The sequence below is a fragment of the Macaca mulatta genome, chromosome 8, assembly GCF_049350105.2.
Source record: "Macaca mulatta isolate MMU2019108-1 chromosome 8, T2T-MMU8v2.0, whole genome shotgun sequence".
In the NCBI taxonomy this organism is placed as follows: Eukaryota; Metazoa; Chordata; class Mammalia; order Primates; family Cercopithecidae; genus Macaca; species Macaca mulatta.
The window spans coordinates 42021547-42042564 of NC_133413.1; the positions used below are offsets into that span (position 1 = coordinate 42021547).

General features: G+C 41.7%; 1 protein-coding gene and 1 long non-coding RNA gene across 18 annotated transcripts in view; one reads left to right on the top strand and one right to left on the bottom strand.

Moving 5' to 3' along the window:
• The window catches only part of IDO2 (indoleamine 2,3-dioxygenase 2), a 69765-nt gene that overhangs the window by 19156 nt on the left and 29591 nt on the right, over positions 1 to 21018 (top strand). For 7 of the 17 annotated variants that reach the window (XM_077943534.1, XM_077943532.1, XM_077943537.1 and 4 more), the window contains exons 3-6: positions 1203 to 1411; positions 13013 to 13132; positions 16257 to 16375; positions 19466 to 19480. In XM_077943534.1, coding sequence (XP_077799660.1) covers positions 1203 to 1411; positions 13013 to 13132; positions 16257 to 16375; positions 19466 to 19480 — 463 coding nt within the window. Of the gene's footprint in view, positions 1 to 1202; positions 1412 to 13012; positions 13133 to 16256; positions 16376 to 19465; positions 19481 to 20131; positions 20415 to 21018 lie in introns of those variants that run through there. The other 10 variants (XM_015145223.3, XM_028852614.2, XM_077943533.1 and 7 more) reach the window with 6 other exon arrangements.
• The window catches only part of LOC144330777 (uncharacterized), a 64361-nt gene continuing 61441 nt past the window's right edge, over positions 18099 to 21018 (bottom strand). Inside the window, exon 3 of the long non-coding RNA XR_013397255.1 lies at positions 18099 to 20247. This is a non-coding gene — a long non-coding RNA (uncharacterized LOC144330777). The remainder of the gene's footprint in view (positions 20248 to 21018) is intronic.

The following is a 21018-nucleotide window of genomic DNA, read 5'->3' on the forward strand; positions in this document are numbered from 1 at the left end:
GTGAGCCACTCTGCATAGCCTCTATCCCTACTTTTAATTGCCTAGAAAATATCGAACAAATTAAGGCCAGTTTTTAGATTTTACCACCAAAGGCTGAGACTGAAACAGGAATTGTTTGTGAGAAGCAAATACAATAGTTTCCAGAGACTGAATCAGGAATTTTCTGTGAGAGGCAAATATGATAGTTTCCAGAACCACAGGTGGAGCTATAGACAAAAACATGTTTTCTGGATCCTTTACTTGCTACAGACAACAGAATAAGTGAATTTACAGCATTGATGTTACAGTGAATCTAAGACAACCACCTTGTCTTAGAATGTCTCAACATACCTATCCGTATCTTGAAACAAAATATATTAATTGGCTTAGACCCATCCACTCACATTTCCCAGGAAGACATGATCAGAAGGAGCTATGCAAAAAGAAATCCAGCGGAATTCTGGAAATACAATAAGAAAATCCATATTAGACACTAATCTTAATAAAACTAACCTTTGTTCATGAATTTGAATACACAGAATTGTCAAATAATATGGAAAAAATGGGCAACTCAAAAAGAAGAGGGTAGCCCACTCGGCATTGCGGACCAATGGCCTCCAATAAATAATTAAGAGGATATTGTGCTTTAAATATTCTATTTTGTGTATCCAGTATATTGCCTTCATAAATTAAGTGAAAGCTGATATATAAAAAGAACTATTAGAAATAAAAAACCACACACATCCAAAAACTCCTCAATATAAACTCAACAAATTCAGTGAAACATTGATTGTAAAAAATATATATAGTGATTTAGGTACTTCTTTGAGAAATTTCATAAAGCATAAAGCAAAAATCAAAGAGTGCAAACTATCAGAAAAATAAAAATATATAAAAAAGGGAAATACAGGCGATCCAAATTCATCATCATGGATTCCTATAAGCAGATGGGTGGAGGAAAAGTAAAACTTCCAACATATAAGCACAAATTCTTTAGACCTTAAGAAATATTTGAGTTTTTTATATCAGAAAGAAATGGGGTGAGGGTTGGGGGGCACATGTAGATACTCAGATGAAATTGTGAATTTTCTAGCATAAAGAAATCTGAATGTTCATAGAAAACAAAAATGAAAAACAGTTTATTTACAGAGTAAATACATAGGACTGTTTACCTGTAACACTAAATATTAAAAGACAGTTTCTTTTCTTTTTTTTTGAGACAGAGTTTCACTCATCGCCCAGGTTGGAGTGCAATGGTGCGATCTGGGCTCACTGCAACCTCTGCCTCTGGGTTCAAGCAATTCTCCTGCCTCAGCTTCCCAAGTAGTTGGGATTACAGGCGCGTACCACCACGCCCAGCTAATTTTTGTATTTCTAGTAGAGACGGTGTTTCACCATGTTGGCCAGGCTGGGCTCAAACTCCCGACTTCAGGTAATCCACCCGCCTCGGCCTCCCAGAGTGCTGGGATTACAGGCATGAGCCACCATGCCAGCCTAAAAGACAATTTCATACCTATTTGGATGGCTAAATTTCTTTTTTTAATCTGATCATATCAAATGCTGAAGAGGATGTATAGCAATAGAGACTTTCATTCATTGCTAGTTGAAATGCAAAATGGTACAGCCAATTTGAAAACTAGCTTGGCAGATTCTTATAAAATGAAACATAGATTTACCACACAACTCAGCAATAGCATTCCTAAGTATTTATCCAAGTAAGTGGGAAATTTATGTTCCCAGAAAAGAAAATCCATATGTGAATGTTTATAACACCTTTATTCATAATCACCAAAAAAAAAAAAAAAAAAAAAAGAACCTTGAAGAAAACAGGATATCCCTCAACAGGGGAATGAATAAACCAAGTTATAGTAATTGTAAATTGTGGAATAGATAGTGGAATAGTATTCAGTGATACAAATGATTGAGCAATTAATTTGTGCAATGACAGGGATGAACCTTAAATACATTTACCTAAATGAAAGATGTCAGGCCTATATTTTATGATTCTTTTCAAATGACTTTCCAGAAAAGGCAAAACTAGAAGGATTAAATATACCTTTATGGTTACCAGAGACAGGCAAGGAGTGGGTAGCTGACTGCAAAGGTAACATAGAGGCGAATGTTTAGCATGATCGAACTGTTTTATATGGCACTCAGGTGATAGATATATGGCTCTAGGCACTGAAAAACCCATAGAATTGTATGTCACAAAGAATGGACTTTCATGTATGCAAATTTTAAAAAATAAACCAGAATATTGGGAGAATACTAGGATGGAATGCAGATGTGACAATAAAACTAACTGGACTCTCAGCAAACTAACACAGGAGCAGAACCAAACACCGCATGCTCTTACTTATATGTGGGAGTTGAACAATGAAAACACAGGACACAGGGAGGGGAACATCACACACTGGGGCCTGTTGGGGGTTGGGGGGCTAGGGGAGTGAGAGCATTAGGACAAATACCTAATGCATGTGGGGCTTAAAACCTAGATGATGGGTTGAAAGGTGCAGCAAACCACCATGGCACATGTGTACCTATGTAACAAACCTGCACAGTCTGCACATGTATCCCAGAACTTAAAGTAAAATTTTTAAAAAGTGAAAAAAAAAAAAAAAAAAACCTAACTGGACCACAAATGCACTATATAACCTCGATGAGGAGAGTGCGGATCAGGGAAAGGAACAGACTTAAATTACTCCAGAAAATACTGTTGTGCTGTGACTAGAATCTATAAGGCTTATGGTAAATGAAACTTTATGTGATCACTATACTCTAATTGGTAAATCAGTTTTTCACGGGGTGCAGGTGAACAGCAGTTTGCTTTACATGTAGTCATAACTGCGTTTTGCAGATATTTCAATTTTTACAAATTGAAGATTCGTGGCAACTTTGCATCAGGCAAGTCTGTCAACCCCATTTTTCCAATAGTGTGTGCGCATTTGGTGTCTGTGTGTCATATTTTAATAATTCTCACAATATTTAAAACTTTTTCTTTACTATTACATCTGTTACAGTGATCTGTGATCAATGATCTTTAATGTTACTATCATAATTGTTTTGAAGGTGCCATAAACTGTGCCACTATAAGTACTGAAACTTAATTGGTAAATGTTTGTGTTCTGACTGCTCCACTGACCAGTCATTACCCCATCTCTCTCCCCCTCCTCAGGCCTCCTGGTTTCCTGAGACATAATAATATTGAAATTAGGCCAATTAGTAATCCTACACTGGCCTCTAAGTGTTCAAGTGAAAGGAGTTGCATGTCTCTCACTTTAAAAAATCTAAAACTAGAGCCTGGTCATGCTGGCTCACGCCTGTAATCCCAGCACTTTGGGAAGCCAATGCGGGGGGATCACTTGAGGTCAGGAGTTCGAGACCAGCCTGGCCAACATGGCGAAACCCCGTCTCTACTAAAAATACAAAAATTAGCCAGGGGTGGTGGTGCACACCTGTAATCCCAGCTACTCAGGAGGCTGAGGCAAAAGAATCATTTGAACCCGGGAGATGGAGGTTGCAGTGAGCCGAGATCACGCGATTGCACTCCAGCCTGGGAAACAAGAGTAAAACTCCGTCTCAGGGGAAAAAAAAAAAAAAAAATCTAAAGCTAGAAATGGTTAAGCTTGGTGAGAAAGTCATGTCAAAACCAGATAGGCTTAAAGCTGGGCCTCTTTTGCCAAACAGCCAAGCTGGGAGTGCAAAGGAAAAGTTTTTGAGGAAAACTAAAAGTGCTACTCCAGTGAACACAGGAATGACAAGAAAACAAAAGAGCCTTATTGCTGATATAGAGAAAGTTTGAGTGTTTTGGATAGAAGATCAAACCAGCCACAACTTCCCTTAAACCAAAGCCTAATTCAAAGAAAGGCCCTAACTCTCTTCAATTTTACGAAGTCTGAGAGGGGTGAAGAAGCTGCAGAAAAAAAAGTTTTAAGGTAGCAGAGTTTGGTTCATGAAGTATGAGGCAAAAAGCCATCTCCACAACATAAAAGCGCAAGGTGAAGCAGCAAGTGCTGATGGAGAAGCTGCAGCAAATTATCCAGAAGATCCAGCTGAAATCATTGATAAAGGTGGCTACATTTATTTTTTATTTTTATTATTCATTAATTTATTTATTTTGAGACAAAATCTTGTTCTGTCCCCCAGACTGGAGTGCAGTAGCGTGATGTTGGCTCACTGCAACCTCCACCTCCCAGGTTCAAGCAATTCTCCTGCCTAAGCCTCCCCAGTAGCTGGGATTACAGGCATCTGCCACAACACCTGACTAATTTTTGTATTTTTAGTAGAGACAGGGTTTCATCACATTGGCCAGGCTGGTCTTGAACTCCTGACCTGAGGTGATCCACCCACCTTGGCCTCCCAAAGTGCTGGGATTACAGGCATGAGCCACCAGGCCCGACCGGTGGCTACATTTAAAAATAGGTGTTCAGTGTAGACAAAACCATCTTTTAGTGGAAGAAGATTCCATCCAGGATTTACTTTTTTTTTTTTTTCTTTTGAGACAGAGTCTCACTCTGTTGCCAGACTGGAGTGCAGTGGCGCGATCTCAGCTCACTACCACCTCTGCCTCCCGGGTTCAAGTGATTCTCCTGCCTCAACCTCCCAAGTAGCTGGGACTACAGGCGTGTGTCTCCATGCCCAGCTAATTTTTGCAGTTTTAGCAGAGACAGTGTTTCACCACGTTGGCCAGGATGGTCTCTATCTCTGACCTCGTGATCCACCCACCTTGGCCTCCCAAAGTGCTGGGATTACTGGCGTAAACCACTACGCCTGGCCCAGGACTTTCATAGTTAGAAAACAGTCAATGCCTGGCTTGAAAGGACAGGCGGACTATCTTGTTAGGGGCTAGTGCAGCTGTTGATTTTAAGTTGAAGCCAATGCCCATTTACCATTCCCAAAATCTTAGGGCCCTTACCAGTCATGCTAAATCTACTCTGCCTGTGCTCTATAAATGGACAGTAAAGCCTGGCATATCTATTTACAGCACGCTTTCCTGAATATTTTAAGTTCACTGTTGTGACCTACTGTTCAGAAAAAAAAAATTCCTTTCAAAATATTACTGCTTTTGAACAATGGCTCTGGTCACCCACGAGCTCTAATGGAGATGTACAAGGAAATAAATGTTGTTTTCATGCCTGCTAACACATTTGTTCTGCAACCTATGGATCAAGGAGTCATTTTGGCTTTCAAGTCTTATTATTTAAGAATTATATTTTGTGGCCAGGTGTGGTGGCTCACGCCTGTAATCCCAGCACTTTGGGAGGCTGAGGCAGGCAGATCACGAGGTCAGGAGATCGAGACCATTCTGGCTAACATGGTGAAACCCGGTCTCTACTAAAAATACAAAAAATTAGCCAGGCGTGGTGGCGGGTGTCTGTAGTCGAAGCTGCTGGGGAGGCTGAGGCAGGAGAGTGGCGTGAACCCGGGAGGCGGAGGTTGCAGTGAGCCGAGATCGCGCCAGTGCACTCCAGCCTGGGCGACAGAACAAGTCCATCTCAAATAAATAAATAAATAATAAAAAAATAAAAACTGTACTTTGTAAGGCTATTCCTGACACAGATAGTGATTTCTCCCAAGAATCTGGGCAAAGCCAAATGGAAACCGGGAAAGGATTCACTATTCTAAATACTATTAAAAGCATTCATGATTTATGGAGGATGTCAAAATAAAACATTAATAGGAGTCTGCAAGAAGTCAACCCTCATGGATGACTTTGAGGGGTTCAAAACTTGAGCAGAGGAACTCACTGCAGATGTGGCAGAAATAGTATGAGAACTAAAATTAGAAGTGGAATCTGATTTTGTAACTGAGTTGCTGCAATCTCATGATTGAACTTTCCTTTTCTTTCTTTCTTTTTTTTTTTTTTTTGAGACAGTTTCGTTCTGGTTGTCCAGACTGGAGTGCAGTGGTGCAGTCTTGGCTCACTGCAGGCTCTGCCTCCCGGGTTCAAGCAATTCTCCTGCCTCAGCCCCCTGAGTACCTAGGATTATAGGCACCTGCCACCATGCCCAGCTAATTTTTTGTATTTTTAGTAGAGATGGGGTTTTGCCATGTTTGGCAAGGCTGGTCTCAAACTCCTGGCCTCAGGTGATCCCCCCACCTCTGCCTCCCAAAGTGCTGGGATTACAGGAGTGAGCCAACATGCCGGCCACATGATTGCACTTTAAGAGATAAGTTGCTTCTTGTGGAGCAAAGAAAGTAGTTGCACAACACAGAATTTACTCGTGGTGAAAATATTGTGATTGAACTGCTGTTCAAATGTTGTTGAACGTTGTTGAAATGATTAAAAAAAAAATTAGAATGTTCCATAAACATAGTTGATAAAGCATTGGCAGGGTTTGAGAGGATTAACTGCAATTTTAAAAGAAATTCTACTGGGGGCTGAGTGCAGTGGCTCATGACAGCACTTTGGGAGGCCAAGGCAGGCGGATCACTTGAGGTTGAGTTTGAGACCAGCCTGGCCAACATGATGAAACACCACTACCTCTACTAAAAATACAAAAATTAGCTGGGCATGGTGGCAGGTTCCTGTGATCCCAGCTACTTGGGAGGCTGAAGCAGGAGAATGCTTGAACCCGGGAGGCAGAGGTTGCAGTGAATCAAGATCTCGCCACTGCATTCCAGCCTGGGTAACACAGCAAGACTCCATCTCAAAAAAAAAAAAAAAAAAAAAAAAAGTTCTACTGGGGAAAAAATGCTAACAAACAGATTGCATGCGTGCAACGGAGAAATCTTTTGTGAAAGGAAGAGTCAATTGATGTGGCAAACTGCCTTGTTATCGTAAGCCACCCCAACCTTCAGCAACCAACATCCTGAACAGTAAGTAGCCATCAGCATCGAAGCAGGGCTCTCCACCAGCAAAGAGATTATGACTCCCTGAAGGCTCAGATGATCATTAGCATATTTTAGCAATAAAGTACTTTATAATTAAGGCACAAAGTACTTTATAATGTACATTGTTTTTCTAGACATAATGCTATTGCACACTTTATGTTGTGAACATAACTTTTACATGCACTGGGAAGCCAAGAAATGTATGTGATTTGTTTTATTGGGATAGTCACTTTATTGTGGTGGTCTGGAATTGAGCCCTGAATATCTCCAAGGCATGCCTGTATATATTTGGGTTGAACAATAAGTAAATAGATGGTGGATGATGTTTCACTGTGAGTGAGGGAAGTTACAGATTAGCAAGGGGTAGGAGGGAAAGCTAGAATTAATAGGTGTTACTGCATTAGAGTTGGAGACATCAGTATTGTGTCCAGAATTGATGAGTTCTTGGTCTCGCTGACTTCAAGCATGAAGCCACTGACCCTCGCGGTGAGTGTTACAATTCTTAAAGATGGTGTGTCCAGAGTTTGTTCCTTCAGATGTTCAGATGTGTCTGCAGTTTCTTCCTTCTGGTGGGTTCGTGGTCTCGCTGACTTCAGCAGTGAAGCTGCAGACTCTGGCGGTGAGTGTTACAGCTCTTAAAGGCCGCGTCTGGAGCTGTGGGTTCTTCCCGGTGGGTTCCTGGTCTCGCTGGCTTCAGGAGTGAAGTTGCAGACCTTCGCAGTGAGTTTTACAGCTCATAAAGGCGGCGTGGACCCAAAGAGTGAGCAGCAGCAAGATTTATTGTAAAGAGCGAAAAAACAAAGCTTTCACAGTGTGGATGGGGACCCAGGCAGGTTGGCGCTGCTGGGCAGCCTGCTTTTATTCCCTTACCTGGCCCCACCTACATCCTGCTGATTGGTCCATTTTACAGAAAGCTGATTGGTCCGTTTGACAGAGTCCTGACTGTTGCCTTTACAATCCTTTAGCTAGACACAGAGTGCTAAACTGTAACTCTCAAGGCGACCGTCCACAGCTTCATTCTTGAAGTCAGCGAGACCAAAACCCACCAATTCCGGACACAGTATGAAGTCATGTTTTGTTTAATATTTATAAATATATATGAATGTATAATACTACTTACATATGCCTATATAATGAGTTATATGTATGTATAAACACACACACACGTTTCCTAGATCTATCCACTGCAAGGATCTGGAATTAGTGACATCCTAGTAGCAATGAGTAAACCAACTGCCCAGATAAATACCCTTTTCCAATAACAGTAGCCTGGTCTTCTTGAAGAAATAGCTGATAATAGACGATGCATGGTGGCTCTTGCCTGTAATCCCAGCACTATGGGAGGCCAAGGCGGGTGGATCCCGAGGTCACGAGTTCAAGACCAGCATGGCTAAGATGGTGAAGCCCCATCTCTACTAAAAATACAAAAATTAGCCGGGCGTGGTGGTAGGTGCCTGTGATCCCAGCTACTTGGGAGGCTGAGGCAGGGAATTGCTTGAACCCAGGAGGTGGAGGTTGCAGTGGCTGAGATCGTGCCACTGCACTCCAGCCTGGGTAACAGAGTGAGACTCTATCTCAAAAAAAAAGAAAAAAAAGAAAAGAAAAGAAAAGAAAAGAAAAAAAAAAAAAAGAAAAGAAATAGCTGATAATAAACCTCAGGTAGGGAAAATACAAAATGACCCCAGAACATCTTGTCCCACTAGAAAGTGGGGGAGTGCTCAGGAAGGTTGAGTAGATGTCACATGGAACACAGCAGCCAGCTGAAAGAGTTATCAATGGCCAGGCTGGAGCAATATGAGCAAGAAAATACATCAAGTAGCATTGGAGTGTGATTGAAAGTAAAAATTCAATATACACCTGTTCATAATGTTATTTTATTTAAAAAGACAATTTAGAAATATTTGTAAAGTTTTAGCAAAAAAAAAAAAAAAATTAAGAACCCAGAATTGTATTGTTCATCTGTGAGTACAAAAAGACATGATATCCATCAAACCAAGAAGTAAGAAAATATAACATTCAAGCATTTTGTCTCAGTTGCTCAGGAATTATTCCAATAAAGTGAATACAATTTAGAATCAAGGACTTAGGAAAGGAAAATATGAGTATGTAAGAAACACGGTGAAACAATGAAACCAGTAAATTTTATGGTCATTATAATAATTGATAATGTGACTGTGAAATAAGAAAATAATTTCTAAAATAATTTGTGAGTGCATTGTGTGTAGGTGCATATTCTTGTGACCAAGTCATGATAGAATGATATAGTTAAACTTCTTATTTCTCTTTAACAAAACTTGGGATATAGTGGAATGACAGTTGTAAAACTAAAATCATGGATTTTCTTTTTTTTTTAAATTTCCTGAGATGGAGTCTCGCTGTGTCTCCCAGGCTGGAGTGTAGTGGGACAATCTTGACTCACTGCAACCTCTGCCTCCCGGGTTCAAGCTATTCTCCTGCCTCAGCCTCGTGAGTAGTTGGGATTACAGGCTCCTGCCACCACATCCAGCTAATTTTTTACATTTTTGGTAGAGACTGGGTTTCACCAAAATCCTACTGGTCTTGAACTCCTGACCTCAAGTGATCCACCTGCCTTGGCCTCTCAAAGTGCTGGGATTACAGGCGTGAGCCACTGCGCCCAGCCAAAATAATGTTTGTATTGGTGTGCTATGCTGGATTATAAAAGAAATGAACCAGAAAAATATTACATAGTTAACAGCGAAGTAAGATTTGTGCTATCAGTTATCACGACATGTTATAAAACCATAGAAATTCTGACCAATAACCAAGGGAACCAAAACTTAATAGAGGACCTACATACAGACCCATGTGTGTATGGAATACACACTAAACACGGGACAGGGGTGAAATGTTGGGAACACGATGGTAATAACATGACTGGTAATCCATACATAGAGTTTGCACATAGCAAAATGATTAACTGGCTCTGCTCTTTTGACCACAAACAAAAATAAATTCATTCAAGATGGATACAAACTTAAATGTCAAAATCAAAAATATTTCATCTGTTGGAAGAATATGTTGGAGAGTATCTTTATGTACTGGCATGAAGGAAGAATTTTCTAGGGTTGGGCACAGTGGCTCACGCCTGTAATCCCAGCACTTTGGGAGGCCGAGATGGGTGGATCACCTGAGGTCAGGAGTTTGAGACCAGCCTGGCCAACATGGTGAAACCCCATCTCTACTGAAAAGACACAAAATTGACTGGGCGCCGTGGCTCACTCCTGTAATCCCAGTACTTTGGGAGGCACAGGTGGGTGGATCACAAAGTCAAGAGATTGAGACCATCCTGGCCAATATGGTGAAAACTCATCTCTACTAAAAATACAAAAATTAGCTGGGCGTGGTGGTGTGCACCTGTAGTCCCATCTACTTGGGAGGCTGAGGCAGGAGAATAGCTTGAACCCAGGAGGAAGAGGTTGCAGTGAACCGAGATTGCACGACTGCACACCAGCCTGGCGAAAGAGCGAGACTCCGTCTAAAAAAAAAAAAAAATACACAAAATTAGCTGGGTGTAGTGGCATGCACCTGTAATCTCAGCTATTTGGGAGACTGAGGCAGGAGAATCACTTGAACCCAGGAGGCGGAGGTTGCAGTGAGCCAAGATTGTGCCATCGTGCCACTGCACTCTAGCCTGGGCAACAGTGAGAGACTCTATCTCAAAAAAAAAAAAAAAAAAAAGATTTTTCTAATAAGGCATAACATTGGAGTATTTTTTTTTCTTTTTTCTTCTTCTTCTTTTTTTTTTTTTAAGACGGATTCTCGCTCTGTTGCCCAGGCTGGAGTGCATTGGCGCGATCTTGGCTCATTGCAAACTCCGCCTCCTGGGTTCATGCCATTCAACATTGGAGTATTTTTCTGATATACTTGATATCCTTAAAACAGGACCTCTATTCATCAAAATAGGCTGAAAGACAACGAAAGCCAAGCCACAAACTGAGAGAAGATATTGTCATACATACACATGAAAAGAAGATTTGTATCCTGAATATATAAAATCCTGTAAATTGGTCAGAAAAACAACCAAATAGAAAACAATGTTCAACAGACATTTTGTGGAATAGAAAACATAAGTTCCCAATATATCATCTGAAAAATGCAAACTACCATTAATAGTCAAGAAAATGAAAGTCAAAACCATAATGGGATATCATTTTATAACCATACAACTGAAAAATGCTTAAAGTTTGGCATGAACAGGTATTGGCAGGAATATAAAACACCTGAATCTTTTATTCACTGTGAGTGGGTACAATCTCTCTCAAAAACTGCTTGTGATTATCTGGCAATGTTGAAGATATACATCCTATTAATGAAGAACTCCCTTTTTGTGTATATAAATACCTTAGAGCTTCCTAGGGCTGCGTACTGATAACTGCGTACTCTGAAAGGTATGAAAGTATTGTTTATCATAGCAAAAATACATGAAATAACTGTGAAAATAAATAAACTGCAGATGCATCCAGTAATGATGAATGTCAAAGCCATAACATTGATGAGAAAAGAAAATCATAGAATATCCTGTATTCAGTATAATTCTATTATGTTAAGTTCAAAAGCATTCAAACTAAATAATCAATATATTTTGAGATGGAGTCTCGCTTTGTCCCCCAGGATAGAGTGCAGTGGGAACATCCTGGCTCACTGCAACCTCCACCTCCCAGGTTCAGGTTATTTCCCAACCTTAGCCTCTCAAGTAGCTGGGACTACAGGTGAGCACCACCACGCCTGGCTAATTTTTGTATTTTTGTAGAGATGAGTTTTCACCATGTTGGTCAGGCTGGTCTCTCAAGTGATCTGCCTGTCTCAGCCTCCCAAAATGCTGGGATTACAGGTGTGAGTCACTGTGCCTGGCCAATAATATATTGTTCAGTGACGTACATATATGAATTTTGAAGGATATATAAATAGCGAGGAAATAACAAATACAAAATTCAACAAATAGATACTCTTGAGGAGCAAGCAGGATATTACAATCAATACAAGGCACACAGAGGGTTACAAAAATTTTGGTCAAGTTCTATTTCTTAAGCTGAGTGATGAGTGAATATGTGTTTGCTTATGTCTACTCTTTTGGTTGTAAATAGATATTGCATGTGTTTCATTTGTATTCATGGTATATAAATTCGTGAAATGCTTCTAATAAATAGGAAGTTATAAGATGCATTTCAAAATGTTCAGCAGAAAATAGTGCGAACATGTTGTCCTGAATCATGTTGGAGATTCTAAAGAAATGTTCACAATGGTTCCGAGAAGCTCCTCAAACTTCATTTTTGCTTTTAGAGGGAAAATCACATATTTAGCCCTCCCAAACTGAGGCCAGAGACTGTCAAAATGTTAGTTGAGTAGCATTAAGAAAAGCATTGAAGGTAGAATACCTTTCCATTGTGATGGAAACCCACAAATTAGTATTTCTGTTTTTAGTCCAATATTATTTCTACTAATTAACAGATTTTTAATACACTTGTCATCACGGACAAATAATTTTGTGCTCATGTCCTCAAAGTCATTTACAATTCAGAACAAATTGACTTAGAAATAAAATGTGATTAATATTTTTTATTTATTTTTGAGAAAAGTATTAATAATTTTCTAATGGTATATCTTTCAAATGTGTCTAGCCATAATAAAAATAATTATATAACACTCAAAATAAATTAGGCATGGAGGGCGGAGGTGGAGGGGGTGTGAAAAGCCCCAGGCAGCGTCAGGGTTGTGTTTCTGCTCCTGTTAGATAGAGAGAGGAACACCCACCGCACGGGGCTGTTGCAGGGTCAGCCATAGCAAGCGGGCCACAGTGTTTGGATAAGACAGGCTTGTAAAAGTTGCTATGCAAGACCCCTAGGAAATAAGCCCGCTCAGTCCTTGGAGTTAAGTATCCTACAACATTCCAGCCAAGCAGTGACTTTGGGGATGGAGACGGGAGGCTGCCACAGCCATGGGGACCAACTGTGGGCTCGGGTGGGCAGTTAGGTTCTTCCTGTGCAAAGTCGTGTGGACCACCTCCCATACTGCAGGGTCCTGGGTCTGGAGATAAATGGGTGTGTGTGCGGGCTCTTTGTTCCTTCATTAAAATACAACCCATTGCCTTGCACTCAAAGGTCCCTTCACATCCCAGGTCCCCAGGCCCCGTTCCCCATTCCCATCCCTCCTCTGACAGTATTTGGATTTTCATGAACAGATGCCCTTGCTGAGCTGCCAGTTCCTGAAAGGTCACCGAGAGCAGCGCCTGGCCCACCTGGTCCTGAGCTTCCTCACCATGGGTTATGTCTGGCAGGAAGGAGAGGCGCAGCCAGCAGAGGTGAGGGCCAGAAAGTTGCTTCTCCTGTTACCGGCGGGTTGACTGCGCCTGGAGTAATGTGCTCCCTGCTTGGTGCTACGCTGTTTTCCGGGAAAATGGGTGCTTTCTTCTTCTCAATGGGCATTAGTTTAAGCAAGGATGAAGGGTTCATTTATTATTATTTATTATTTATTTTATTTTGAGACAGTCTTACTCTGTCACTCAGGCTGGAGAGCAGTGGGATGATCTTGGTTCACTGCAACCTCCCCTTCCAGGTTCAAGTAATTCTCCTGCCTCAGCCTTTTGAGTGGCTGGGACTACAGGCACCCACCACCACGCCTGGCTAATTTTTGTATTTTTAGTAGAGATGGGTTTCACCATTTTTAGTAGAGATGGGTTTCACCATGGTGCCCAGGCTGGTCTCAAACTCTCGACCTCAGGTAATCTGCCTGCCTCGGCCTCCCAGAGTGCTGGGATTATAGGCGTGAGTCACTGCGCCCAACCTGAAGGGCCATTTAAATGAAGGAATTTTTTATTTTTTTTTCTGACTAAGAAGCTAATTTGTTTTTTAAACTGATAGCTATTTCTTCCTTTTATAAGCTTTTGAATTTGTTTTTGTTTGTTTGTTTTTTGGCACCCTTTTCCAAGAATGTTTGAAGAGCTGCATGTGAAGGCAGATTGCTTTTTTGCTTTTAAACAGGGCCGCACTATGTTGGCCAGGCTGGAGTGCAATGGTGCAATCATAGCTCACTGCAGCCTCAACTCCTCCTGGGCTCAAGCGACCCTCACACCTCAGCCTCCTGAGAAGCTGGGGCTAGCAGCACATACCACCACACCCAGCTAATCGTTAAAAATTTTTTGTAGAGATGAGGGTCTTGCTCTTTTGCCCAGGTTGCTCTTAAACTCCTGGCCTCAAGTGATCCTCCTGCCTTTGCCTCCCGTCCTGGGATTATAGGCGTGAGCCACAATGCTGGACCTGAAGACAGACTCTGAGAATTCATAAAAACCTCACAGCATTTTGTACTCTTACGTATATAAATTATCCAGGTTGCTCTTCATAATCCTGTAAAGTAACGAGAGCCATACCAGGCCCATTTTACAACTGAAAAGCACAGACACTTATTTCCTAAATCAAGGTCAGACAGCATGTTAGTGGAAAAGCCAAGGCCAGAACCCAGATCTTTTGATTTTACTAGTGCGGCCTTCTTTCTCCAGGGGACATATTGACATTTACAACACTCATCTTCATTATTTTTTTTTTAATACTGCTTTCTATCCAGTCAATTATTAGTCTGTCTTTTAATACTTCATCCAAATCTCTTCTGAATCATTGTATAACTTTGTACAGTTTCCATCCACGGTGTCAGTTACTATTCCTTGTCAGTTTTAAAAGTGTGCCTTTCCAAGAAATCAGGGAATTACCCATGTCCTAGAACTCCACGGAGAAGAGAACAGCCTGTGCCCACTGTGTTTGCCTGATTGATCTTACCTCTTCTCTCTCAGAGAAACAAAGGAGACTCAAGGAAGAGGAACAGTGTAGAGCCACGTCAGCCTTGTTATTTGTCAGTGCATATCTTCTTCTTTTTGATACAGAGTTTCACTCTTGTCCCCCAGGCTAGACTGCAGTGGCATGATCTCGGCTCACTGCAACCTTGGCTTCTGGGTCCAAGGGATTCTCCGGCCTCAGCCTCCTGAGTAGCTGGGATTACAGGCACCTGCCATCATGGCCAGCTATTTTTTTTTTTTTTTTTTTTTTGTATTTTTAGTAGAGACAGGGTTTCACCATGTTGGCCAGGCTGATCTCGAACTCCTGACCTCAGGTGATCCACCCACCTGGGTCTCCCAGAGTGCTGCGATTACAGGCATGGGCCCCAGCACCCAGCCAGTGCATTACATTTTCAAAACTGTGTGTCTGATGCTGAAAAGTTTGAAGTCTAGGCACGTCCCAGTGGGTCCTCTTTAGACCATCCCCTCTGCAAATCATTATCCTAAATTGGGGTTTGGGGGAGAGAAGAGCGATATGGGAAGGAAGTCTTCTCCTCCCAGCTGTGCCCTGGTAGTTCCAGGGAACCGGGAGGCTCCCCATACCCACCATCTCGCCTCAGATCACCTTTCACTTTCTTTGTTTCTCCTCCCTTGACTTTTCAGCTCAGAAAGTACCTAGCTTTCCAGTGCATTCTGAGGAAAGTGTACCCGAGGTTCACACTGCAAAACCTTTTAAAGCTCTTCATTGTTTTCCACCCAAGAAAAAATTCAAGGCAAAAATGAAGGCAAAAGCAGGGCATTCTTAATGGATATTTTATCTTACGGAGAAATGAAAATGGAAAAGGAAGAGGGGGCACAAGGATGGGGTTTGAATCTAGACTCGTTCAGCCTTTACCTCCGATAGAGAACCCCATGCAGCTTTTCTGGACTTGTGACTGAGAAAGCGCTGTGGAGGGCTCCTTGGATAAAAAAGGGTGAAGGGATCTGTCCTGCGGTGGCTTACTTGAAGGTGTTACTGGGTTTGACTAATGAATGAGAGACAGAGTCAGTTTCCCCACAGGCTGAGGTGGTCTATCCTCATGCTTTTCTAGGGCGCTGGGGTCTCCCTGGCTCATACCCTGGTGCACACACAAGTTTCTGCATCTAGCTGTATATCTCTATCAGTCAATCAGTCAATAAATCTATCATCTATCTATCGCTCTATCATCATCTTTCTATCATCTATGTATCTGTCATCCCTCTCTCTCTCTCTCTATATATATATATATATATTTCTATCCATCTACCTACTTACCCATCTATCAAAACTTTTTTCTATTGGTAATCTCCTCGGGCCCCAGTTTATGTTTAATTGTTTTGGTAGTGCCTTTCTTTGCACAGTCAGTTTGCAGAGGTTATTTTATATTCTATATGTACGTGTATGGTCCAATGTTGTAATTTTCACGTATATTGTACCGTGTACTCATAAGCAGTATTTCCACTGGGTCATTAACAGAAAGATATGTGTGAGGCATATGAATATGCATCACTCAGGTAATTCAAACTTGGTTCCCAGGTCATTTGTGTACCACAGGATTGCTGGAATAAAAGGCAACCATGATTATTTCCTCTGCTGCAAGCTTTCTAGAATACGCTATTTGTCTTGATTTATTTCTGAAAGGTACTGCCAAGGAATCTTGCCCTTCCATTTGTCGAAGTCTCCAGGAACTTGGGGCTCCCTCCTATCCTGGTCCACTCAGACTTGGTGCTGACAAACTGGACCAAAAAAGATCCAGACGGGTAAGGAAGGAAGAGAATGTTTTGAATTTCCACAGACTGAAACTCTGCCAGAGGCAGTCTTGTGACTTTTTTCCCACAGGAAATGCCCAGGCTTTTTTTATAATTAGGGATGGTCATATTTATGGTCTGCTTTATGGTTCCAAAGAAAGGGTGAGCTTGACCAAAAATTCAAAAATCACAGGCCCCAGAAGTTTCCTCTCAGTCCGCTCTGAACACAATGGCTCAGGCCATTTTGTCTTGTTTGTTTCCACATCATGTGTGAATTTTTCAACCTGACCATCAAGCTCCTGCAAAATCAGCTTTTATTTGTTCTTTCTCTTCAAACTGTTTATTCCCTAAGATGCTCTCCATTCATATCAGGTTAGAACCAGTTGGCTTTGATAAGTAATCATTATATAGTGATCAGAAGAGAATGATTATGGATGAATTCAGAGCAGATGCTCCAGGTGGGTTGGATTGAGAATTTGATTAATAATTCCATCTATTCCACCAAAGTCACATCATTCCTTTGACAGTTGGGCTGCGAATAAGGACATTTGTCTATAGAAGGAATAGCATGAGTTTTTAACAAACAAGAAATTCAACAAATAGAATTGGACGCATCATCTAAAATGTTAAATTTTCCTTTCACCTTAATTTTCGCAGCCAGATTTATTTCAGCTCCAGATAAAAGAGACAGCAGTTTCTTTTGTGGCTAATTACAACAGCTGAAGATTCACCGAAGTTTGATGTGAGGAAGAACTTCCTCAGCCATGAGATTGCCAGAGGCGATGATGGGAATCTACTTAAAAGGGTTATGTATTTAGTAGACAGCTTAGATTTTAAGACTAATTTATGTGCCCCGACCGGGCGCGGTGGTTCATGCCTGTAATCCCAGCACTTTGGGAGGCTGAGGCAAGTGGATCACCTGAGGTCAGGAGTTCAAGACCAGCCTGTCCAACATGGTGAAACCCTGTCTCTACTAAAAATACAAAAAAATTAGCCGGGCATGGTGGCGCATGCCTGTAATGCCAGCTGCTTGGGAGGCTGAGGCAGGAGAATCGCTTGAACCAAGGAAGTGGAGGTTGCAGTGAGCAAGATCATGCCATTGCACTCCAGCCTGGGTGACAAACTCTGCCTCAAAAAAAAAAAAAAAAAAAAAAAAATTATGTGCCCCATTGGAAGAAGTGAGATTGGGCCATCTCATGTCTCTCAGGAGCTCTGAGCCCTGGAGGTTTATGTTTTCTGCAATTATGAATTGTGATCCTTGATTAATTATGCTTTAATAATAAAATGGGTGACTACTGAAAACTGCTGAATCTGGGTAAGAATTTGGATAAAAAATAATAAATATATGTGCATAATTTATTCTGTTCAAGGTACTGAATAGTGAATTAGCTGGATTTGTTACTCAAAGAGAAAGATAGTATAAGAGAAGGTTGAAGGGAAAAATGACTGTACTAGAATGGTAGTCAAAAATGCAACAACAGACAGGTACAGAGGCTCACACCTGTAATCCCAGCACTTTGGGAGGCCCAGGTGGGCAGGTCACCTGAGGTCAGGAGTTCTAGACCAGCCTGGCCAACATGGTGAAACCCTGTCTCTACTAAAAATACAAAAATTAGCCAGGTGTGGCAGTGGGTGCCTGCAATTCCAGCTACTCGGGAGGCTGAGGCAGGAGAATCACTTGAACCCAGGAGGCAGAGGTTGCAGTGAGCCAAGATTCCACCACTGCACTCCAGCCTGGGCGACAGAGTGAGATCCTGTCTCAAAAACAAACACTATAAAACAACAACAAAAAAGCTATTAATAGTTTCTTAGGAAGGAAGAGTGAAGGGCTAGTTTAATTCCAGAGATGCGGACACAGTCCTGGGTCTCACCAGTTATTCTGTTTGGTAATTATCTTTTGAAACCTTTTAATATGCCTAGCACAGAGCTAAGTGCTATGAAGAAATGAAAGAAATAGAAGCAAAGTACTCCCCATGTGGTTAAATAACAAGACACTATATGACAAATGTCAAAGAGTGACTCAAACAATATGTCCTTTAGAATTTCAGAGAAATGGCATCAATGCAGGCTTTACAAATCAGCAAAAATCTTGGTGAGGGGGCAGAACTTGATGTAAGGCAAAGTCTAAAAGTTGAGTAGGAATCAACTAGCTAGAACAAAATGTGGGGTTGTGGTAAATACAAAAATGTAAGAGGAGTGAAATAACTCATTTATTTATTTATTTATTTATTTTCAGAGACAGAGTCTCACTCTGTCTCCCAGGCTGGAGTGCAGTGGCATGTATCTCGGCTTATTGCAACCTCTGCCTCCTGGGTTCAAGCACTTCTCCTGCTTCAGCCTCCTGAGTAGCTGGGATTGCAGGCACCCATTACCACACCCAACTAATTTTTTTTATTGCTTTTTCTTGAGGCAGAGTCTCACTCTGTTGCCCAGGCTGGAGTGCAGTGGCGCCATCTCAGCTCACTGCAAGCTCTGCTTCCTGGGTTCACGCCATTCTCCTGCCTCAGCCTCCCGAGTAGCTGGGACTACAGGTGCCCACCACCATGCCCAGCTAATTTTTTGTATTTTTAGTAGAGATGGGGTTTCACCATGTTAGCCAGGATGGTCTTGATCTCCTGACCTCGTGATCCGCACACTTTGGCCTCCCAAAGTGCTGGGATTACAGGCGTGAGCCACCGAGCCTTGCCTAATTTTTGCATTTTTAGTAGAGACAGGGTTTCCCCACATTGGCCAGGCTGGTCTCAAACTCCTGACCTCATGATCCGCCCGCCTTGGCCTCCCAAAGTGCTAGGATAACAGGCATGAGCCACTGTGCGCAGCCTAATAATTTATTAAGATGGCCATAGGCCAAATATTCTGGGGCTGGAATGTGAGTGGAGATGTCACTCACCCTTTGTCACACAGCATTCCATGGTTCAGCCACAACCTGCAGAATTCAAAGCAAGTGTGGATGTGTGTGTGTCTGCAGTGCCTTGCAAACAAGTGTGCATGCCTGTGGACATGTGACCCTAGAAGTTATTAATACATCTGGTTTACAAACTTAATTGTTCTTTTCTTTTATTTTTTTCTCTTGGTGGTCATCAATAACTGAAATTGGGCTAGATTCCTGGAAATTGGGTAAGTTCTCAGAAATCATTTATGCACTTTAGAATCTATGCCAAATTTAAAATCTTACAATAAAACAAAGAACAAAGCATGCTAAATTAGATGTATAGTATAATATCAACCATATAAAATGCATAAAAAGTATACTAGAAGGAAATGTGCCTGAAGTTCACAATCTAAAAATTAACAATGATTGCCTCTTCCTTGTATAGATTAGGGAATTTTTTTTATTGTATTTTCCAGTCTGTACATAATAAAACAAGTAACATGCAATGCAAAGAAAACAAAATTAAACTTTACCAAATTTCAGTAACTCTTTGAAGTTTTTTTGTTTGTTTGTTTGTTTTTTGAGACTTAGTCTTATTCTGTTGCAGTGGCATGATCTCGGCTCACTGCAACCCCTGCCTCTGGGTTCAAGGGATTCTCCTGCCTCAGCCTCCTGAGTACCTGAGATTACAGGCACCCCCCACCACACCTGGCTAATTTTTGTATTTTTAGTAGAGACAGGGTTTCACTATGTTGGCCAGGCTGGTCTTGAACTCCTGACCTCAGGTGATCCACTCACCTCGCCTCCTAAAGTGCTGGGATTGCAGGCGTGAGCCACTGCGCCCAGCTGAAGTTTAACGGTTTGAAAAAAATATTTCTCATCTCACTCTATCTTCTATGGGAGGCCAGATTGCAGATTGGCTACAGAAAAATCCCTTCAAAAGACGCTGTTATTACGTAGACTGGAGGTCACGGGGCAGGTCTGATCCACACATCCTTAGGCTCTGCTTCTCCTGGAAAACAAAAATAGCCTCTGATCCAGTGTTGCTTCTCCCATCACCAAACCTCAGCTTCTATTGCCAAACCCATCAAATAAGAGTGTCCAGTAGAAAAACTGGGCAGATGGGGGCACAGAAGGTGAAGACACCATTTCCCAAGCTAATGTTGCTGCTGGAACAATGTAAGTCTTGACTTTGACTTGGTTTGGTTTGGTTTGACATTGGTTTTGTTTTTCATCTTTGTCTCATGCTTAAAATGTGAAGGGCAAATATGATCCATAGAGTTAAGGTTTTAGGTTTTGTAGATGTTTTACTCTGTTTAAATGACAGCAGGTCATTTCGAAATGATCCCTCTGTAACAGCCTTCCAGATCCCATTTGATTGCACAGCATTGAGATAGATAGATTAGATAGATAGATAGATAGATAGATAGATAGATAGACAGACAGATAGATAGATAGTTAGATAGATAGAGTTTGGCTCTGTGTTTCCACCCATATCTCATGTCAAACTGTCATCCCCACATGTCAGGAGAGGGACCCAGTGGGAGGTGACAGGATCATGGGGGTGGATTTGCCCAGTGCTATTCTCATGATAGTGAGTGAGTTCTCACAAGATCTCATTATTATTATTATTATTATTGCAACAGAGTCTCACTCTGTCACCCCAGCTGGAGTGCAGTGGCATGATCTCGGCTCATTGCAACCTCTGCCTCCCAGGTTCAAGCGATTCTCTTGCCTCAGCCTCCTGCGTAGCTTGGATTACAGGCATGTCCCACCACGCCCG